This window comes from Lampetra planeri, chromosome 45 (assembly GCF_965212315.1).
Source record: "Lampetra planeri chromosome 45, kcLamPlan1.2.h2, whole genome shotgun sequence".
Taxonomy (NCBI): Eukaryota; Metazoa; Chordata; class Hyperoartia; order Petromyzontiformes; family Petromyzontidae; genus Lampetra; species Lampetra planeri.
Window position 1 is genome coordinate 2,878,325 of NC_136151.1, and position 19,535 is coordinate 2,897,859.

The following is a 19,535-nucleotide window of genomic DNA, read 5'->3' on the forward strand; positions in this document are numbered from 1 at the left end:
GGGTAAGCGCACCAGCCGCGGTTTCCATAACCGGGTCCACAGAATCTGGGGTCGGCAGGTCCGGGCAACAGATTTGTTGGAAGATAGCATAGATGGGTTCTTCTTCTTGAGATGTTTAGACATTTCCGCACCTCACTGTATTGTCTTGTCTCAAAAAGATCCACTTCTGACTCCAGTTGTAATAAACGACTTCCATGACGGAATAGGACTTGTGTGGTTTTCTTTATTTTGACTGCTCGGCTCCGCACTCACTCCCGTTGGTTTCCCTCTCTCTCTCCCTTCACGCGCGGCCGCTCCCTCGCTCCACGCGGTTCCCTCACTCTGCCTCTCTCTCTCTCTCCTGCACACCGCTGATTGACGGCATGTTGGGTGGAGAAGAGCTTCGGCCCGAGACCGCCACGTGGCCAGTGGCGGGATGAGGCAACGGAGATGCAGCCTGGACTCTTGCTCTTCACACCGACCCCCGAGTCCTCCCATTGCCTCTCCTTATATCCCCCTCGCGTGCGTTGTAAGGAAACAGCCGCCGAAACTTGAAGACAGTTGGTTCATGATGGAAAAAGGCATTTATTTTGTTTAAAAATAACCCGTGGCTAATCGACCACTGATAATTATAAAAGGCCGGAATGTTGTATATATAGGCCTTTTTCCAAAAATGTATATTAAGAATAATTCTGCCAATAGTTTTTTTATAATCAATCGCGGGGTCGCATGGAGCAAAAGGGGGTGATGCAAAACCCTCCCCTTACGAGCAGCCGCCCTTCACACTCGGGACCAGAGAGCCGGAGATAAGCCATAAAAAGTAAAAAATACAGGCGTCACCAACTTCCCAGGCAGAAAAAACCAAACAGGCAAGTTTTTTTTAAGTTATTTTAGTTCATGGAAAAGTCCAAAAACTTAGCGACAAGAATAAGTGAACATCATAGACCCACACACTCACTCCGATTAAAGACCAGGCTACAATCTACATTAGTGGATTGTTATTTCTCATTTATAATTTTAATACTAATGATGCACCTTTTTTAATATTCTTCTTCTACCTACGCGACCTCACGAAAGCACCAAAGAGTGAATTATGGCAGTCAGGGATGCGTTTAAGCCAAAACGTAATTCTCCAACCTCGGGATATCAAATAATAACTCGAGAATAAACAGCACAAATCCCGGGATACAGACGGGGGAACGAAGGTTAATAAAACCTTAGGAATATACGTGGTAATAACAATGCTAAATCACAAATCTTGGATAAACATAATAATAATTATGAAATATTGTAGCGAGGGTCATCCACAAGAATAAAAGGCGAAATAAGTCAACCACACATAGAGAGAGAGCCTCACAACCGCCTTTGTCTCCCAGCAGCACGTATAGCGGGATGGCCCGAGGAAGGCGATAGAAACCAGGCTTTGATGAAACTTATATTACCTCAATAAAATCCGAACACACGCACACACGGACACGCGTACAGTTGTTCTCACAGGCTGAGAGCGACATCAAAGGAAGCTCTGGTCCTTTGTGAGAAGGAGTGCCGAAGGGAGAGATTTTCACATAAAAACAGAGACGCGACCCATACAACCCAGAAGACTCCAGCCAGCTACAGAAGACCACCATAAGCTACAGAAGACTACACAACACAGAAGGGCTCTGCAATCAACCAAGGATGGTGAGGCTTGCTGAGTAGCGATGTGTTGCCCAGTGCGAGTTCAGCGCTGACAGAAGTATCGCTCGAAAGTCATTCTACACTGAGTACTAGCTCCCACAAGCAGCTGCAGCTCGAGTTGAACTGACGAGCAACGTCAAGCAATCAACCTCGAGAAAGGGCGGAAAGTGCCAAGCATCGACCAAGCCAGCATCACAGAGAACCAGCGGCACGCGCAGTTGTGCACCGAGAGAGAGCACGCAGCAGTGCCACTGAGTGCCACCGAGCGCCATCGAGCGCCACCAGCTCCATCGAGCAAGAGTGTCTGTCACCAGCGAATGAACTGCGAGCGCATCGTTCATCGCCAGAGAGTGCGTGCAACCAGCTCATCCAGCAGTGGATGGAGCCGGAAGCTAATAGCAGACACGCCCCGAGCGAGAGGGAGCAACGAAGCTGTTCGTATGACACACCCACATTCACACGCTACCACGCATCGCCCGGCGTCTGTTTGACGCGAAGAATTGATCCAGGGAACCAAACCACACACACACATAAACATACCCGGACTAATAATAAGGATCAAGGAGACAAATCCCCACACACATGAAACACATACCCGGACTGATAATTATAAGGCTAATGATAAAAGTGCGTCAACTATTATTGATAACAAAGAACCTCGCTGCCAATTGAGTTACGTGATACGGTCGTTTAGAAGTATCTTAGTCGTTATTTTTTCATTTGCACAAAAATTAACAGTGAATTCATTGATGAAAACTAAACGTTTAGAAACCTACGTTACGAAGCAATACACTCGCAGGGAGAATATTGTGTAAAATCTTTCTTTTGATCACAGGATAATTCATTGACACATACTTTGCCTTCGGGATATGTTTCTTTATTGCCGTTCGTATGAATATCGTCGCATGCATGTTTAAGGACTTTTTCCTATCACCGTATATGCTCTCGTTACTCCGAGGAATTAATCGAATGTTCTGATTACCCAGTTTGACAACGTAATCATTGAAGATTTAATGAATGGATCAATGAGGAGAACATCTCCAGCAGTACTGTGTTAACAATTCCAAACATAAGAGTTCGCATATTAGAGTGTATATTTTCGTTTAGAAATTTAAGTTGCTTAACACAGAAGTGTATGAGTGGTTCCTTCCTGAGTTCGTGCATAATAATCTCAATCATGAGAACTGTATCCTGTGATGATATTTGAATTTGTAGACCTGATGTATATTCCAAAGAACACAGGATGAGATGTTACTATCCTTTGTGCAAGCACTTCCAAGAGTTCATGAACAGTGAGCCTGGTGAAATTTGGGGAGCGCATCGTCAGTAGTGAACCTTTGGATCCTAGGGTGTTTCGGCCTTTCATACTATACACCCTCCCCAAAGGCGGCCAGCGACAGGGTGATCAATCCTATGCTTGCGTCCCATTCCCAATTAGTCATAGGAGTTGCCTTGTTGTTGATAGCCAACATCCCATGGGACTATGCATGGCAGGGGTGTCCTCCTCCCTGAGTCAAGCATTGTTGACTGCATACCTCCTGGCCCTCTCACTTTGGGGCCCAGCTGGGGTGAGAAAAACACTAAGGCATAATCAGTAAATGTTAAAGCGAGAATAATTGTATTTTCCCGATTGATAATACGACCCTAGACCATGAAGCTAAGCTTAATTATAATAACTTCATACATGTGCATAACGTATAGACCACATCCCTCATTAGCATAATTTATGTGCATAAATACAGACATTATCATGGTCTCTGATAATTACGCATTTTTCCGGTTTTCATTTAATTTTTATTATTTTAATGATTTTTCTAATCCCAATATATACAACAGGGCAAGGCTCCGCCTCTAACCACGCCCCCCTCATAACCTTCCCCTGAGTTCCACCCATGAACCTTGACCCAGATATAATCCGTAGCCCTGATTGGCTATCACCATTACAGCAGTGCCTATGCAGTCCTCCGACGCCCGTCAGTGTGCCCTCTCATTGCACTGCAACAAACACATATGGTGAAACCAAAACGTTTTCGAAATTACCAAAATAAAGCTATACATACAATGTAACAGTGATCATAGGAACTGTGATTCAAATTTAACAATAAACGATATACATAACCTATACGACCAAACTTTGCAGCCATAGCTGGCAGCATGAGTCACTCCATAACTCTCTGGTTTACATTAACAGGTTAAATGTCTCACACTAACACAGCGACCGTCGCTCGTCTCCTCAAAGTTGGTGGTGGCTCTGCGATCTTACATTGACATGCAAATTTCCCACTTTAACATCACTAGCCCCGCCCACTTCGTTTATGACCCTTGGGTTACACCCATTTCAAACCTTTAAGACAGCCTGTCAGCAGCTTTCTCGCTCTTTTTTCTCCTGATGATGATTGCTTGTGTTGCGATCGACAAGTCATGTTTTTTAAAAATAATTTTATTATTTTCTTTGAACCTATCTACATGACTTTACCTAAAGACCTAAGAATATGAATTCCTACAGTCACGAAAGCTTTAAGTCAAGATTTAAAATTGAAAGCCTGCCGAGATCACCTGTTGATATTCCATCTCTCAGGCGACGCAAACCTTTCGTAAAATACTGTAATTCACGTTTGCGGGAGGTGATTTGGTGGCTTTCAAGTGTCGTTTCACGCAGAACTGTGACTTGGCGGGGCAGACAGAGGCGGAGGCGCTGAGAGCGCTTCCCACCGCTTTGGACGACGATGCCCTGACGGCGTTCTGCACCATTCCGCCGACGGAGAGGGCCATGCTTCCACGGGCCTTTGCCCAGATAGCGGCCATCTATGACCCACCATCGAAGGTTCGCCACAAGTTCGCTACGCGGAGGAGGGGGGAGACCGAGATGCCCCTCGCCTTCCGGAGTGCACTGCTGGTGCTGGCAAAGGCGGCCTTCCCGAAAATGGACCACGCTGGAGTCGACTCGTTGGTCCTTTAAAGGTTGCTGATGTTGGCGAGGGATTTCAATATCGTCCTGCCAGCTACAGAAGAGGATAATTTATCGTCACTAAAAGTCGCAAGATGCATTCAGGCACGCCTGCTTTTAAAGCAGCAGCAGCATACGGCATTGGTGGCATGGACAGTGCCCCTGGAGACACGCGGTGCATCTGAAGATACAGAGCCCGTCCAAGCCTGCACATCAGTCTATGGCGGAGGCTGGCGGGGACGTAACATGGAGTGACGGGGAGGACAAGATGGACGCCGGGGGTCCTTCTCTCGTTCAGGGAGCAGGTCTGTCGTGTGCTACAACTGCGGCCTCCCATCATCCTTCCGCATCTCCGCTGGGTCCAAAGGCGAGTCGCGACACACCACACACTCGGCCCTTGCCTCCACCTCACCCATCATGTTCAGATGCTGTTCGTTCCCATCGAGGGTGATGAGTGAGGGTTCGTGGCAACCACTTGCCGTGGCAACCACCGGGTGGTTGCCGCAGCGGGTTGATACAGGGAATTGAAATTAGAATACTTGTCAATACTGGTGCGTCCGGGAGTCTGTGTTTTGCCATGAATGGTGGTTTATTGGGTATTATCGGTCAGATTAACACAAGAAGTGTGCATTGGTGATATCAAGTTGACGGGACCTGTTCTGGTTTCTACATCCCTGGCCGTTCCTGCTTGTTGGGGACTGATTTCTTGGAGAAGATGCCCCTGAAAATGTAATTAGACCAAGGTTGTATTGAGTTGTCATCTGGCCGTTGCATGGCATTTTTGCCTTCCCCCACACGCTTGCACATGGCCAAGGCTACTGTACAAGCACTTGCGAGCAGAACTGTAAAGATCCCTCCTGGTGCCAAAATGTTGGTTCCCTTGCGGCTGCGATAACCGCTTGACCAGGAGGCGACTGCGGGAGGCATTTTTCTCGGACCCTCTAACAAAGCTGGTCGTGGCTTGACGTTGGTTGGGGCACAGACTTTAGTGTCTAGTAGCCAGGAACCCTTCATTCAGGTCCTTAACGCGGGGTTAGTAATGGCGATTATACAACAGGGCACCGTGTTGGCCCATGCGTCACCCGCGCTTCTTGAGGGAACACCGTGGGTAGTGTGGTGGCCGCATCAGTTATGGTGCCACAACAGAATCGCGATGATAAGTGGCTGGATACACTCTGCTTGGAAAATAAGGAATTATCTGATGCTCAGAGGATGGAGTTTTGGGCGCTCTTGAAGGAATTTTCAGATGTATTCAGTTCAGGCAAATTCGACATTGGCCACACTAACTTGTTGAGTCATCACGTTGCTACGGGTGAGACGCCCCTATTCATCCAAATCCTTATCGGCTGAGCCATAAAGAGAAGGACCATGTGCGGCTTGCAGTTGATGAGATGTTGGCTGCACATATTATCTCGTGGTCTTTAAAAAAGCATGAAGGCAGTTTGAGATTCTGCATCGATTTCCTTAAGCTTAATCAAATTTACGTGGCTGACGCGTACCCCCTACCACGAATGGACAATTCCTTGGATGCTCTGGCGGGGGGGCATTATTTCTTTACTCTTCATCTCCTTTCTGGATTTTGGCAATTACCTCTTGATGAGTCGTTGAATCCTATGACAGCTTTCTGTACACCGCAAGGCTTATTTGAATTCAACCAGATTCTGATGGATCTTCACTCAGCTCCAACCACGTTCCAGCGCCTGATGGAAATGGTTCTGGCTGGCCTCCAGTGGGACTCGTGTTTGATATATATTGATGATGTTATTGTGTTCAGCCGTGCGTTTAAGGAACATCTGGAATGGTGACGCTCCGTCTTTCTCAAAATACACGCAACGAACCTAAAATTTAGACCACGGGAATGTCATCTGCTCCAAAAATCTGTTCGGTACCTCGGCCATATAGTGAGTAAGTCAGAGATAGCGACGGACCCGGAGAAAATCGCGTCTGTGTGCTCTTGGCTGACCTCCAAGTCGGCAAGCAATGTGCAGAATTTAATTGGGTTTGCATCCTACTACCGCCGTTTTGTCTCCGGGTTCACCACTATCGCCAAACCTCTCCACGCCTTGACGGTCAATGGTCAAAAGTTTAATTGAGGGGAGGAGGAGGACCCCGCATTTGTTCTGCATGATCTGTGCCCTTGCACCCTGCACCTATACCCTGGAAACTCGTGCTCTACAGACAGCGAAGAACTGCAAGGAACTTAGACTGGAACTCCGTGGCCTGGCATTGCTCTGCGGGGACATTGCCACTTTTGTTGGTTTTCCATTTACCTGGTGCACCTCCACCATTTCGGATGAAAAATTCCCCGAAATCGACGACTTGCCTGACTTGTGGTACTATTGAGGCGAGCTTGCTTGTCCGTGTTCCGTCCTCCGTCCTCCGGGTAAGCGCCAGACAGAACATGTGACTGAATGTCGTAAATAACGTTTAACACGTAGAAGCAGTTGTAGTAAATAGCAGGGGCTTTCGCGACCAATGTTATCCTAAATAAAAGTGATTTTGGGTTAGATCACGTAAATATAAATGTGTCAATCTTGATTTGAAGCTTTGGTGACTGCAGGAATCCATACTCTTTGGTTCTTTCGGTAAAGTCACGTAGCTATAAAATAAATCATGACGTTTCGCTTTCCCACCTGATGACGGACGCTTGTGTCGCGCCCGAAACGTCGTGATTTATTTTATTTTATACCTACGTGACTTCACTGAAAGACCCAAAGAGTATAAATGTGTCGTCAACACACAACCACCCGACACAGCCAATTAGGGTTTGTCACGTAAACAAATCGTAGCCAATAATTACTACTTCAGCACTAACCGGTGTTTGGAGAGTAAACTCGCAACATGTCCCACTTGAGTACTGTAATGATTCGCTGGTGCTCCTCTGCACTCTGCTATTGCTGGAGGGCGACTGCATCCTACTTCCCAGTAGCGTCCTTTACGAGACTCCACCACAGAGGCTGATCTTGTCCACGCAGCTCCATATCATCCTGTACCACGTGAGTCCATCTCTTAACTATCCCGAATTGCACCCATTTAACCCCCTCTATCCGGCCAAACAAAATCTGTTTGGGCATGTGGTGGCTGGGCATGCAGGCTACGTGACCCAGCCAACACAGCCTTGCTTGCTGGATCGTTCAATGATTTGTGAGCTCAAATAATCCAGCCTGCAGATTAAACCCTGGATGGATCGTAGATAGGCCAGCCTGAATGTATCTAACCGGCACAGATATTCCATTTGATTTGAGGGGTCCACGTTTCGCAAGCGTAGAGAAGAGAGTGCATGACTGACCGAGCAGACCCGAAGCTTTGTGTGGAGCGACAGATCATCACCACCACCATCTTCACCACAACAACCAATGTCACCATCACCAGTAATATGTTTAATTTACAGTCGAGAAGCCTCATGATATTCATCACGACCACCATCACCAAAGATCCCCTGTAAAACATTAACAGGCTGTTGGGGAAAGTGCTATTAGAGAGCACCTATGCTGGTGGCCAGCACCACGCCCGGTCGCCTTTGTCTCCCAAGTGGCAATGTTTACACACCACACCATTTGAGATTAAACCGACCTAGGGGAGGTCCAGGACCTGTTCATATAATCGTCACTGGTGTTGGCCGTCAGAGGGAATCGGACACGGGCCGCCAAATTTGTAGCGCAGTGAGCTAACCGCTCAACAACCGCTGTTTAAATAATAGTCGAGAAGCCTCCACGATATTCATCACCATCACCACCATCACTAGCAGCTACTGACAGGCAGGGTTTTCTTCAGGGCACGCAGGTGATGCTGCGCCAATTCAACAATCCATTCACGAGCATTGAGAGACAATAAGTGGGTGAATACATTTAGGATTTATAGACGGGAAGTGAGTATATTAATTGAAGATCAACAGACAGGAAGTGGGTGTATGAATTGAGGATTGAGAGATAGGAAGTTAGTACACATTGTTGATTAACAGACAGGAAGTGGGTGTATTATTTGAGGATTGAGATACAGGAAGTGGGTGTATACATTGAACATTGAGAGGCAGGAAGTGGGTGTATAAATTGAACATTGAGAGGCAGGAAGTTGGTGTATAGATTGTGGATTAACTGATAGGAAATGAGTGCATTAATTGAGGATAAACAGACAGAAAGTGAGTGCATTCATTCATTATGTAATCACTGTGGTTTTCATTAGGCCCACTGGTACTGCTCACCTCTCTCTCTACGTGTGTGCTATGAAGGGCCATTGCCTGAAACTTTGCCTTCTCTACACTTTTCCTTTGAATGAGGGGGAAAGTATGTGGGGTCGCTACGGTGACCAACAGATGTTAACTACATCGCCTGGTATGCAGGAGGTTGTGGATTCGATTCCAACCCTGACGCCTTCTGTATATTTTGAGTTTTAGTATCTCTTGCCGCGGTTGCATGGATTTTTCTCTGGCTCCAATTTTGTCCCTCCATATTTAGAATCAACATGAATTAAGAGTATTTGGCTATTATACATTGCCACGTGATAAGCCACTTTGTTGAGGTATATATATTAGTCAGCCTTACCTTGTAAAATAATAAGTTTAGTTTTAGTTTAGTGAGGGAGTCGGTGGGTGGGTGAGTGGATAGGTTGGTGAGTAGGTGAGTGATCATGTTTCATGTTATGCCACAAGTAAAACTTTGCTGTTTTTTCCTGGATTTTTCTGTTTCGTGTAGTCACTTTAAGATGTTTATTGTTCACGTTTTTTGTTGTTGCGGTTGTACCTGAGTCAAGAGCCGCATGGCTCACAGAGATATACCTAATAAATGAAACTGAAACTGAGTGGATGAGTGGTTGAGTGTGTTGGTAAGATGGTGGGTGGATGGTTGAGTAAATGAGTGGGTAATATGGTGGGTGAGTAGTTGAGTGAGTGGGTGTGTGGGTAGGTGCGTGGGTGATAGGATAGCTGGGTGGGTGAGTGGGTGGGTGAGTTACTAAGTGAGGGATTCGGTGAGCGAGTAAATACGCGTATATATATTCCCCTTGTAAACCTCCTCCTCCCGCTCCTACTTCTAGCCTTCCTCCCGTTGACCCTGGAGCCCAGGGTTATACGGGGGGGGGGGGTGCAAAGCTCAAAGTTACACATCAGATTTAAACCCCAAGACCTGATACGTAAGATTCCACGCGACGCCAGTGAGTGACTGCATAGCGCAGGCTGGAACAGGAACGCACATCTTGACAGTGCATGTCGCGAAAACCAACCGTTGCCTATGAACATCTGCTGGCAGTTAACCAAAATCAGTCGGTTCTGTGTGAGTCTGTGGGTGTCTGTGTGTCTCTTTCTGATTATATGCGTCTCTGTGTGATGAGTCTATTGTTCTCTGTGTGAGTGTGGGTGTCTGTGGGTCTTTCTGGGAGTCTGTGTGAGATTGCGGGTCTCTGTGTGATGAGTCTGTGTGTCTTTGTGTGAATCTGTGGGTCTCTGTGGGTCACTGTGTGGTGAGTCTGTGGGTCCCTGTGTGGTGAGTCTGTGGGTCTCCTCCCTTCCCACTCCTTATCCTCCCTGCTCCTCCTCATGCCTCCTCCTCACTCCTCCTCCTCACTCCTCAGCTCATTGAATGGTAAGATCCACGTATGGGCTGTCCATCCCTGGATTGGTGGGAGCGCTGTCCAACTGCGAGTCTGGGCATTCGTAGGGCGACGTCGAGTGCTGAACCGTAGCCTTGAAGTTGAGGTAGTGAGGCTCCGTCTTCTGGGCTCTGCCCTCATCGTCCAGCTGGAGATGATAGAGAGAGGTGGAGATAGGTGGAGGGGAGGAGATTAGAGATATATAAAAATTGAGAGAGATGAGAGAGATTTGGAGGCGATGAGAGAGATAGAGATATTCGAGAGAGATGAGAGAGAAAGAGGTGGAGAAGATGAGAGAGAGAGAGAGAGATGGAGAGATAGAGAAGTAGAGGAGATGAAAGAGAGATATAAAGAGGGGGGAAGGAGATGAGATACATAGATACAAGATAGAGAGAGGAGATATAGAGAGAAAGGTGGAGGAGATGAGAGAGATACAAGGAGGGGACGAGAGATGATGGGTTAGGAGATAGGGGGAGACAATGAGAAACGGATATGTTGGGGAGACATGGCTCTCTACGCGATTCTCTACGTGGGTCTCACCTCTTCGTAGATTTCATCTTCATTATCCTGTTGGGGGTAAGAGAGAGATTGAATCACGTGGGTAAATGTAACGTTCCTCGTATAGTTTCAAGGAACAATAAACCATCATCATCACACGAACTCCGGTCACCCTCGTAGCAGCAGCGGCTTTTTGGCTAACCGTCGAACAAAGATGGTGGTCTCCGCACCGCATGGCGCTCCTGCGGCCATCTGGAATGCCCTTCCAATATATTAGGAAGCCACTGGAGCTCTGTACATTAAAATCATCATCAAGATTGATATGATTTTCTTTAGAACTGCTTGTTGTGTTTAGTTTCTTGTCCTACATCCCCGGCACCTCCGATTAGCGCCGTTGTCTATGTACGGTGCGAAAGAAGTTCAAAACACATACTTACAAAGACAAAGATCCCCTTTATAGCATTAACAGACTGTTTGGACAAGCCCTGTTAGCGAGTAATGGCTATGAAGAAGGCCGGAACAGCAAACGAGGGGGTGGGTGGTCATTACCATGGCCGGCCGCCTTTGTTTCCCCTTTGCTGATGTTCACATACAACTGCACCAGTTAATTATTTGAGGCTGAGCAGAGTGGTTGAGTGAGTGACAGAGTAGGTGAGTGAGTAGGTAAGTGAATGAGTGGGTAAGTGAATGAGTGAGTGTTGGGAAAGTAAATGAGTATTTGCGTGAGTGGGTAATTTAATGGGTGAGTGAGTGGCTTAATGAGTGGGTGAGTGAGTGAGTGGGCCAGTAAGTGCGTAAGTCAATGATGGGTGGGCGAGTGAGTGAGTGGTTGAAAGAGTGGGTGAGTGGATGAGTAAATGGGTGTGAAATTGCCACTGGTGTTGATAATGATGATGGTGCTGATTGTACCTTCATCGCCTCCCGCTGAAACTTAATACCAGGCAGTTCATCAGGCACCTGTGATGAACACAGAGATCAGGTTCAATGGCCATGTGGGTGGGCGCGTGAATGAGTGTGTGAGTCAATGCGTGGGTGAGTGAGTGGGTGAATGAGTGATTGGGTGAGTGTTTGACCGAGTGGGTGAGTGAGTCAGTGAGTGGGTTTATAATTGACTGAATGGGTGGATCAGGGAGAGAGTGAATGTGTGAGTAAATGAGTGGGAGAGTGAATGGGTGAGTGAATGAGTGGGTGAGTCAGTGAGTGGGTCAGTGAGTGTGTGAATGAGTTCATCAGGCAGATGTGATGAACACAGAGATCAAATCAGTGGGTGGCTTCGCAATGGCTGTGTGGGAGGGTGGGTTCACAATGGCCGTGTCGGTGGGTGGGTTCACCATGGACGTGTCGGAAGGTGGGTATGGCGTAGTGCATGAGGCATACCCATTAAGCTGGAGAGAGAAACTAGTGTATTTGGGCGCGGTCCTTTGTGTGGAGCCAGGAGGAGGCACAGCGTGGTCAAATCGGCGTGGTGATATGTTTTGAGTGGAACAGGCCAATCTCAGACCATTTATAGTCGGGCCTCTCACGTGATTGGCCAAGGGGATAAACAATGGGCTGAGAGCAGCACAATAAAAGGAGCACCCAAGCCGGCAGTGGGGGGTGGGACGAGCTGGACGAGCCCCCACCCTCTCAAGCAGCGACGCGAGTGAGGACCAGGGGATCATCACTGTAAGTAGCAGTTGAGGGCTGTCTTCCACTCCATGGAATATATATTTTATAGGGAAACGTTAGGTGACATTAGTATTATTATTATTGTCATCTGTTTCCAGCGGCCGGCCTAGGGATTGATCCAGGGCAGGTGGGACTCCTGGGATGGAGCAAGGGCATGATGGAAGCAACGGAGATCCGTCAAGAGCACACAACGAATGCTCAGTGTCGTCAACATATCCTGGACGAAAATGATCGCTTTTTCTGCTGGTACAACAGATTCACCAACAGCTACCAGTTGATGTGCAAAGTCGAAGCACGAGAAGTTGACAATGCACTTCAAGCGGGAGAATAAATTCCATTGGTCAGTATGGTGCTGAGACGTGATTGTCAGTCGGATCAACGATGATACAATGCACCAACATCAAACGAAGTCACGATGGTCTTCGTCAACCAGGATGGCGAGCCACCATTCGAGCGTGCCATTCACATCTACCCGAGGAATCCACAGAATCCCAAAAGGCAGTTCATCAACCTCTATTTTCAGTCCCAGCATGGATCCCATGACGTACGCGATTCTACATCCATACGGCGAGCCAGGAAGGTAACCGAACTGGCAGTGCGAGGCTAACGGGGGGGGCACAACTGAATAGCGTTCGGAACAACGTCAGCATGCTTCAGTATAAAGCAGCTCAAACGGCGATTCGAGGCAACTTCAATCCAGTCATGAGTGCTGGAAATATGACTCAACAATGGTTGGTGAATTCGTACCTGCAAGTCAAGGCCAACAATCTCAACTAGAACCGCCAAAATCAGCAGTGACTGCGAGTAGAGCAGTACCAAGGTGTCGCAGACCACATCGCAAAGTTAGCCCAAAACGCAAACATTGCAGCTGGCGTCGAAGTCAATCCTCCCTTTGAGCTTCGAGGGATCACTGAGAAAAATGCGTGAGCGATGCAATGTCGATCTTTGCGAGTTGGGGTGCACCTGACCTCTTCATAACATTGACCGCAAATCCAAGCTTGCCAGAAATCACTGACAACCTTCGACTGAGTGAGCAGCCATCAGCTCCACCCGACTTGGTGGCACGTGTGTTCAAAATCACGTTGGACGCTCTGATCGATGATCTGACCAAACACGGTGTGTTTGGAGAATTGAAGGTCCACGTCTACACCATCGAGTTCCAGAAGCAAGGCCTTCCGCACGCCCACATCTTGGTGACTCTGCAAGCTCAGGACAAGTTCACAACCGCCGAACGGATCGACCAGTTTGTATGCGCCGAAATTCCAACGCGGAACCATCCACGACTGTGCGAGATTGTCACGAAATGCATGATGCACGGTCCATGCGGCGCTGCAAACCTACGCGCCCCCTGCATGAACGACGGAAAGTGCAGCAAGGAGTTCCCAAAAGTTTTCAACAACACCACAATCCCGAATGTTAGCGGCTACCCACTCCTACCGTCATCGATACGCTGAGCAGGCAGAAGTCCAAGGCGTTTCGATGGACAATCGATACGTCATGCCGTACAGCCCCTACTTGACGCTCTACTTGACGCTCAAGTACAATGCGCACATCAACGTGGAAGTTTGCACTTCCCTTCAAGCCATCAAGTACATCTATAAATACATCTTCAAGTTATTCGATTGAGCTAACATTGTTCTCACTTCGAACGGACAGCCGGAACTGCGCTAAGATGAAATCACCAATTTCATCGATTGCCGCTCCACAGGCGATGTGGCGGCTCCTCGAGTCGAAGATGCATAATCGCTCACACACAGTGAGGGGACTGCCAGTCCATCTGCCCAACCAACAGACAGTAATGTTTGAAGCCAGACACGAGGAGGAAGCTCTGCTATCAACAAAGACCGGTCGCACAAAGCTGGAATCGTGGTTCTTGCTGAACGGAAGCGATCAAGACGCACGTCAGTGGCTCTACACCGACATCCCGCAACACTACGTCTACGTTCTAGGCAACTGGCAGAAGCGGCAAAGATGAGCCGACAAGATCGTGTCCCGCATGTACACGGTCAGCATTAAAGACGAAGAACGTTTCTATCTTCGAATGCTGCTATTGCATGTTCAAGGTACGACCAGCTTTGAGTCACTGCGGACCATCGATGGAGTCGTGTGCGAGAGCTTCAAGGCAACAGCTTCAGCAAGAGGTCTTCTTGATTCGGACGGCGAGTGGGATTGCTGCTTGATGGATGCCGGCACCCACATGATGCAAAAGCAGTTGTGCGAGATGTTTGCTTTCATCTGCTGCTTCTCTCAGCCCGCATCACCTCTCAAGCTGTGGGAGGACCACAAATTGGACTTAACTCTCGACTACATGCCAAGAAATGCCGACACCACGATCAACAAAGCACTTCACGACATCAACAGCATTCAGCAACATAACGGATTCTCTTGCAAAGCAATTGGCTTGCCAACACCAAAGAGAAACCCACCAGAAGAAGATGTGTATGACCAAGTTGCGGAAGCAAACGAGGGCGCATGTCTCGCGATGCTCAACAAGAAGCAGCTGGACGCCTTCAACAAGATCATCATGGCTGTCGATGACGAGAATGTGACGAACCGATGCTTCTATCTCGACGGTCTCGGAGGTTCGGGCAAGAACTTCCTCTACACAACTCTCATGGCGTACATCCGTGGTCGAGGACAAATTGTACTGCCATTTGCAACAACAGCATTGCTGGCACAATGCTCAAAGGAGGACGTACTGTTCACAGTGGATTAAAGCTTCCAGTTCTCTTGCTCGACACTTCAGTCTCTTCCATGCAGCCTGCATCACCACAAGCCGAAGTTCTGCACAAAGCTTCGCTCATCATCATCGACGAAATTACTATGCTACCGAAGAATGGACTTTGCTGCATCGACAAGCTCTTGCGCGGGGTGATGGGCAACGAGAAACCATTCGGCGGCTAAGTCTTCGTTATAGGCGGCAACTTCCGACAGACTCTTCCCATTGTGCCACGAGGAACGCGAACGGACATTGTTGAGTGCTGTATCAAGGCAAGCCGGTTGTTGAAGAACTTCACGCAGCTCATGCTTACGGCAAACATGCGCAGTGAGGGACAAAATGAGCACAACGAATGGCTGCCTAAAGTTGGAACAGGCAGCTTGCCCCCAGTGCCGGGAATGTTCGAATAGAGCACAATTCAAGTCCGGGATCAGATTGTGGCAATGGAGGATCTCATCGAATCCATCTAAGGTAGCATTGGAGATATGTCTATAGATGACATTTCGAAGAAAGTAATTGTCGCACCGACCAATGCACAGACACTCGAAATGAACCACAAGATCATCGGACAGATGCCTGGCTAGACCACCATCTACTTCAGCGCCGATTCAGTCATAAGCGAGGATCCTATCGACACAATACATTTTCCAGTCGAGTTTCTCAACGACCAGACGCCATCGGGAATGCCACCATACGTCCTGCTGCTGAAGAAGGGCGTCATCATTATGCTTCTGCGGAATCTCGACCCAAAGAAAGGACTTTGCAATGGCGCGCGACTGATTATCGAGGTGACGCGAAAAATGTCATCAAGGTGCGGATAATCTCCGAGTGTAACCGAGGCGATTTGGTGTTGATTCTCAGAATCGACTTGGCCTCCACCGAGACAACTTTGCCATTTGTTTGTGGTGACGACAATTTCCCATTATCCCTGCATACGCTATCAAAATCGACACACACGGATAGACGTTCAATTACGTTGGAATCGATCTGCAGACGGCGGTCTTCTCGCACAGCCAGCTCTATGTCGCCTTATTTCGATCCCACAATCCAACCAGGCAAAAGTCCGCATCGAACCGAACCCCCAGCAAGGACATCTACTTAACGACGAGAGAAAATTCACACGAAATGTCGTTTTCAATGAAGTCTTCCAGATGCAAAATGATGTAAGCGTTCAATGAAGATATCAAATTCTCTAATTCAAAACATAATTAAATTCAAAGATGTTTCATTTCAAAACGGAGCATCGGGTGCTTGCGTAAATGCGTCGTTCATGTGCAAATGTTGTAAATGTCTTCTTGGTTCTTTCGGTAAAGTCACGTAGAAGGAAAATAATAAAATAATAAAAATAAAACATAATAAAATAATTCTCACGACGTTTCGGCCACAACGCAAGCAGCCGTCTTCAGGTGGAGAACAGGTCTGTCGAGAGACAGAGTCTGAATGGCACGCCGCAGGCTTGGAGCGACTATTTATGCTGGGATAGAGGGGCGAAGAGCGACTTGACAAAATAATTTGCATATCACGAGTAATTTAGCATATTTATGGGAAATGCAGATATGCGATTAGTACTACTTGTGAAATGCGTAGGAGGTTTGGCTAGGGGTTTAAAGTCATTATGCCCATGCATTATACAGGATTAGCAGTATCAAAGGGAGGAAGGTTAGAATTATTAAAGGGAAGGAATATTAATAATATAGCGCCGCAGCAACTAATATGCTTATAAACTATACATTGTAATATTACACTATGTATTATTCTACCCACCCAACTGTATACCACACTGCTATATATTCACTATACAATTATGATACTATATATTACCTTATACATTGTATTAAACATTACACTTTAATACTATTTATTATTATACAATATGCTATACACTATACCATTGACCGTCGCGTGAAAGGTACTAAGAGGAAGCAACAAAATATGTCAATGGGAGAGTGGTGATAGGAAGCTTGCAGCGGAGCAAAGAATTCATTCCCTGCGGAGTGCATATACCTTTCACGCGACGGTCAATGGTATAGTGTATAGCATATTGTATCATAATAAATAGTATTAAAGTGTAATGTTTAATACTAGTTGCTGCGGCGCTATATTATTAACATTCCTTCCCTTTATTAATTCTAACCTTCCTCCCTTTGATACTGCTAATCTTGCATAATGCATGGGCATAATGACTTTAAAACCCCTAGCCAAACCTCCTACGCATTTCACAAGTAGTACTAATCGCATATCTGCATTTCCCATAAATATGCTAAATTCCTCTTGATATGCAAATTATTTTGTCAAGCCGCTCTTCGCCCCTCCATCCCAGCATAAATAGTCGCTCCAAGCCTGGGGCGTGCCATTCAGACTCTGTCTCTCGACAGACCTGTTCTCCACCTGAAGACGGCTGCTTGCGTTGTGGCCGAAACGTCGTGAGAATTATTTTATTATGTTTTATTTTTATTATTTTCCTTCTACGTGACTTTACCGAAAGAACTAAGAAGATGAATCCCTGCAGTCACGAAATCTTTAAATCGAAACGTTGTAAATGATTTTGAAGGGCGCCGCAGGCACCCCCAAACAACCTCGTGTAGAAATAAAAGCTGACATCCCTAACATTCAGGTATCTGAGTGGTCTAACACCAGCTCGAGTCAATACACCCCAACTGTCAGCCCTCGTTGATGGGCAACGTGACAGTGGGTTTGCAATGACCATGTCGGTTGGGGTGTTTGTGATATCCGTGTCAGTTGGTGGGTTCACAACGTCCATATCAGTTGGTGGATGGGTTCACGATAGCTGTGTTCGACGGTTGGTGGGTTCACAATGGCCATGTAACTGGGTGGGTTCACGATGGCCGAGTCCGTGAGTGGGGTTCACAATGGCCATGTCGGTGGGTGGGTGGGTTCAGAATGGCCGTGTCAGTGGGTGGGTTTACGATGGCTGTGTCGGTGGGTGGGTTCACGATGGCCATGTTGGTAGGTGGGTGGGTTCACGATGGCCGTGTCAGTTGGGTTCACCATGGCCATGTCGGTGGTTGTGTTTGCGATATCCGTGTCAGTAGGTGGGCTCACAATGATCATATCGGTGAGTGTATGAGTTCAAGATAGCCGTGTTCGTGGTTTGGTGGGATCGCGATGGCCGTGTCGGTTGATGAATGGGTTCACGTTGGCCGTGTCTATGGGTAGGCTCACCGGCAGTTGGCCCCGGGCCACTGGACTCGGGATGTATCGTGAGGGATCCTCTGTAGCAGAGGTGTTTTGAGGCTTCTGTAGGGCATGGGGCTGGGGCAGAAGAAGAGAGAGGAGAGGGGGAGGGGTTTGTGAGAGAGTGAATAGGTTGTGAGTTGGTGAGTGAATCGATGAGAGAGTGAATAGTGGGTGAGTTATATTCTTGGTTCTTTCGGTAAAGTCACGTAGAAGGAAAAAAAAATCCCACGACGTTTCGATTGCAACACAAGCAATCATCATCACGTGTGAAAACTACAGCAAGAAAATTTGAAAAAAGTGGCGTTTTTTTCTTAACGTTAGCAAAACCGCCACTTTATTATTTCCCTTCTACGTGACTTTATCGAAAGAACCAATAATATGAATTCCTGCAGTCACCAAAGCTTTAAATCGAATAAAGTTGGTAAGTTAGTGAAAGATGAAATAGTGAGTAAGAATGTGATGGTGAAGAGTGAGCAGGTTGTTAAGAGTGAATAGTTAACGAGTTGGTGAGTGATTGATTTGAGTGCATTGGTGAGAGAGTGGATAGTGAGTGAGTTGATAAGTGAGTTAAAAGCGAATGAATCGGTGAGAAAGTTAGTGACATGGTGAGTGAACAGCGATTGAGTTGGTGAGAGAGTGATTAGATAGCAAGTACGTTGGTAAGAGAATGAGTGATATGAGCTGTGAGAACCTCTTGGTGTTGACGATATTGACGACGATGATTATGATCATGACGATGATGATCATGCTGATGATGACAATGATGACGATGATGATGATAATGGTCATGACGATGATCGTGATGTGATTACGAGGTCATTCATCACCAATGCTCACCTCATTGCGTCGCTTGCAGTAGCAGACGCTGAGCGTGATGACGAGGATGAGTAGAACCCCGGCTCCCACCCCGACTCCCACGCCGATTCCCAGAGCAGAGCTCGGCGCGGAGGTCTGGGGAGACGCGTGGGGGGGTGGGGAGACACGTGGGGGGGAGAGATGCGTGGGGGGGGGGGGGGACGGGTGGGCGGGGGGGACACGTGGGGGGGTGGGAGACGCGTAGGGGGGGGGAGACGCGGGGGGGGGGTAGACGCGGTCGGGGAGATGCGGGGGGGGGGAGACACGGGGGAGGGGAGACGCGGGGGGGGGGAGACGCGGGGGGGGGGGGAGACGCGGGGGGGGGGGGAGACGCGGGGGGGGAGAGACGCGAGGGGTTGGAGACGTGGGGGGGGGGGGACACGCGGGGGGGAGGAGACACGGGGGGGAGGA

The 19,535-nt window shown here is 47.8% G+C and overlaps 1 protein-coding gene across 10 annotated transcripts in view; it reads right to left on the minus strand.

Moving 5' to 3' along the window:
• Positions 1 to 7,962: 7,962 nt before the first annotated feature.
• Positions 7,963 to 19,535, minus strand: part of LOC144733001 (uncharacterized) — a 50,446-nt gene continuing 38,873 nt past the window's right edge. For 9 of the 10 annotated variants that reach the window (XM_078614706.1, XM_078614702.1, XM_078614705.1 and 6 more), the window contains 5 exons: positions 19,107 to 19,220; positions 18,255 to 18,344; positions 11,594 to 11,641; positions 10,727 to 10,753; positions 7,963 to 10,334 (listed from right to left, as the gene is read on the minus strand). In XM_078614706.1, the coding sequence (XP_078470832.1) occupies positions 10,170 to 10,334; positions 10,727 to 10,753; positions 11,594 to 11,641; positions 18,255 to 18,344; positions 19,107 to 19,220 (444 nt within the window). In that variant the 3' untranslated portion in view covers positions 7,963 to 10,169. The remainder of the gene's footprint in view (positions 10,335 to 10,726; positions 10,754 to 11,593; positions 11,642 to 18,254; positions 18,345 to 19,106; positions 19,221 to 19,535) is intronic. The other variant, XM_078614707.1, reaches the window with a different exon arrangement.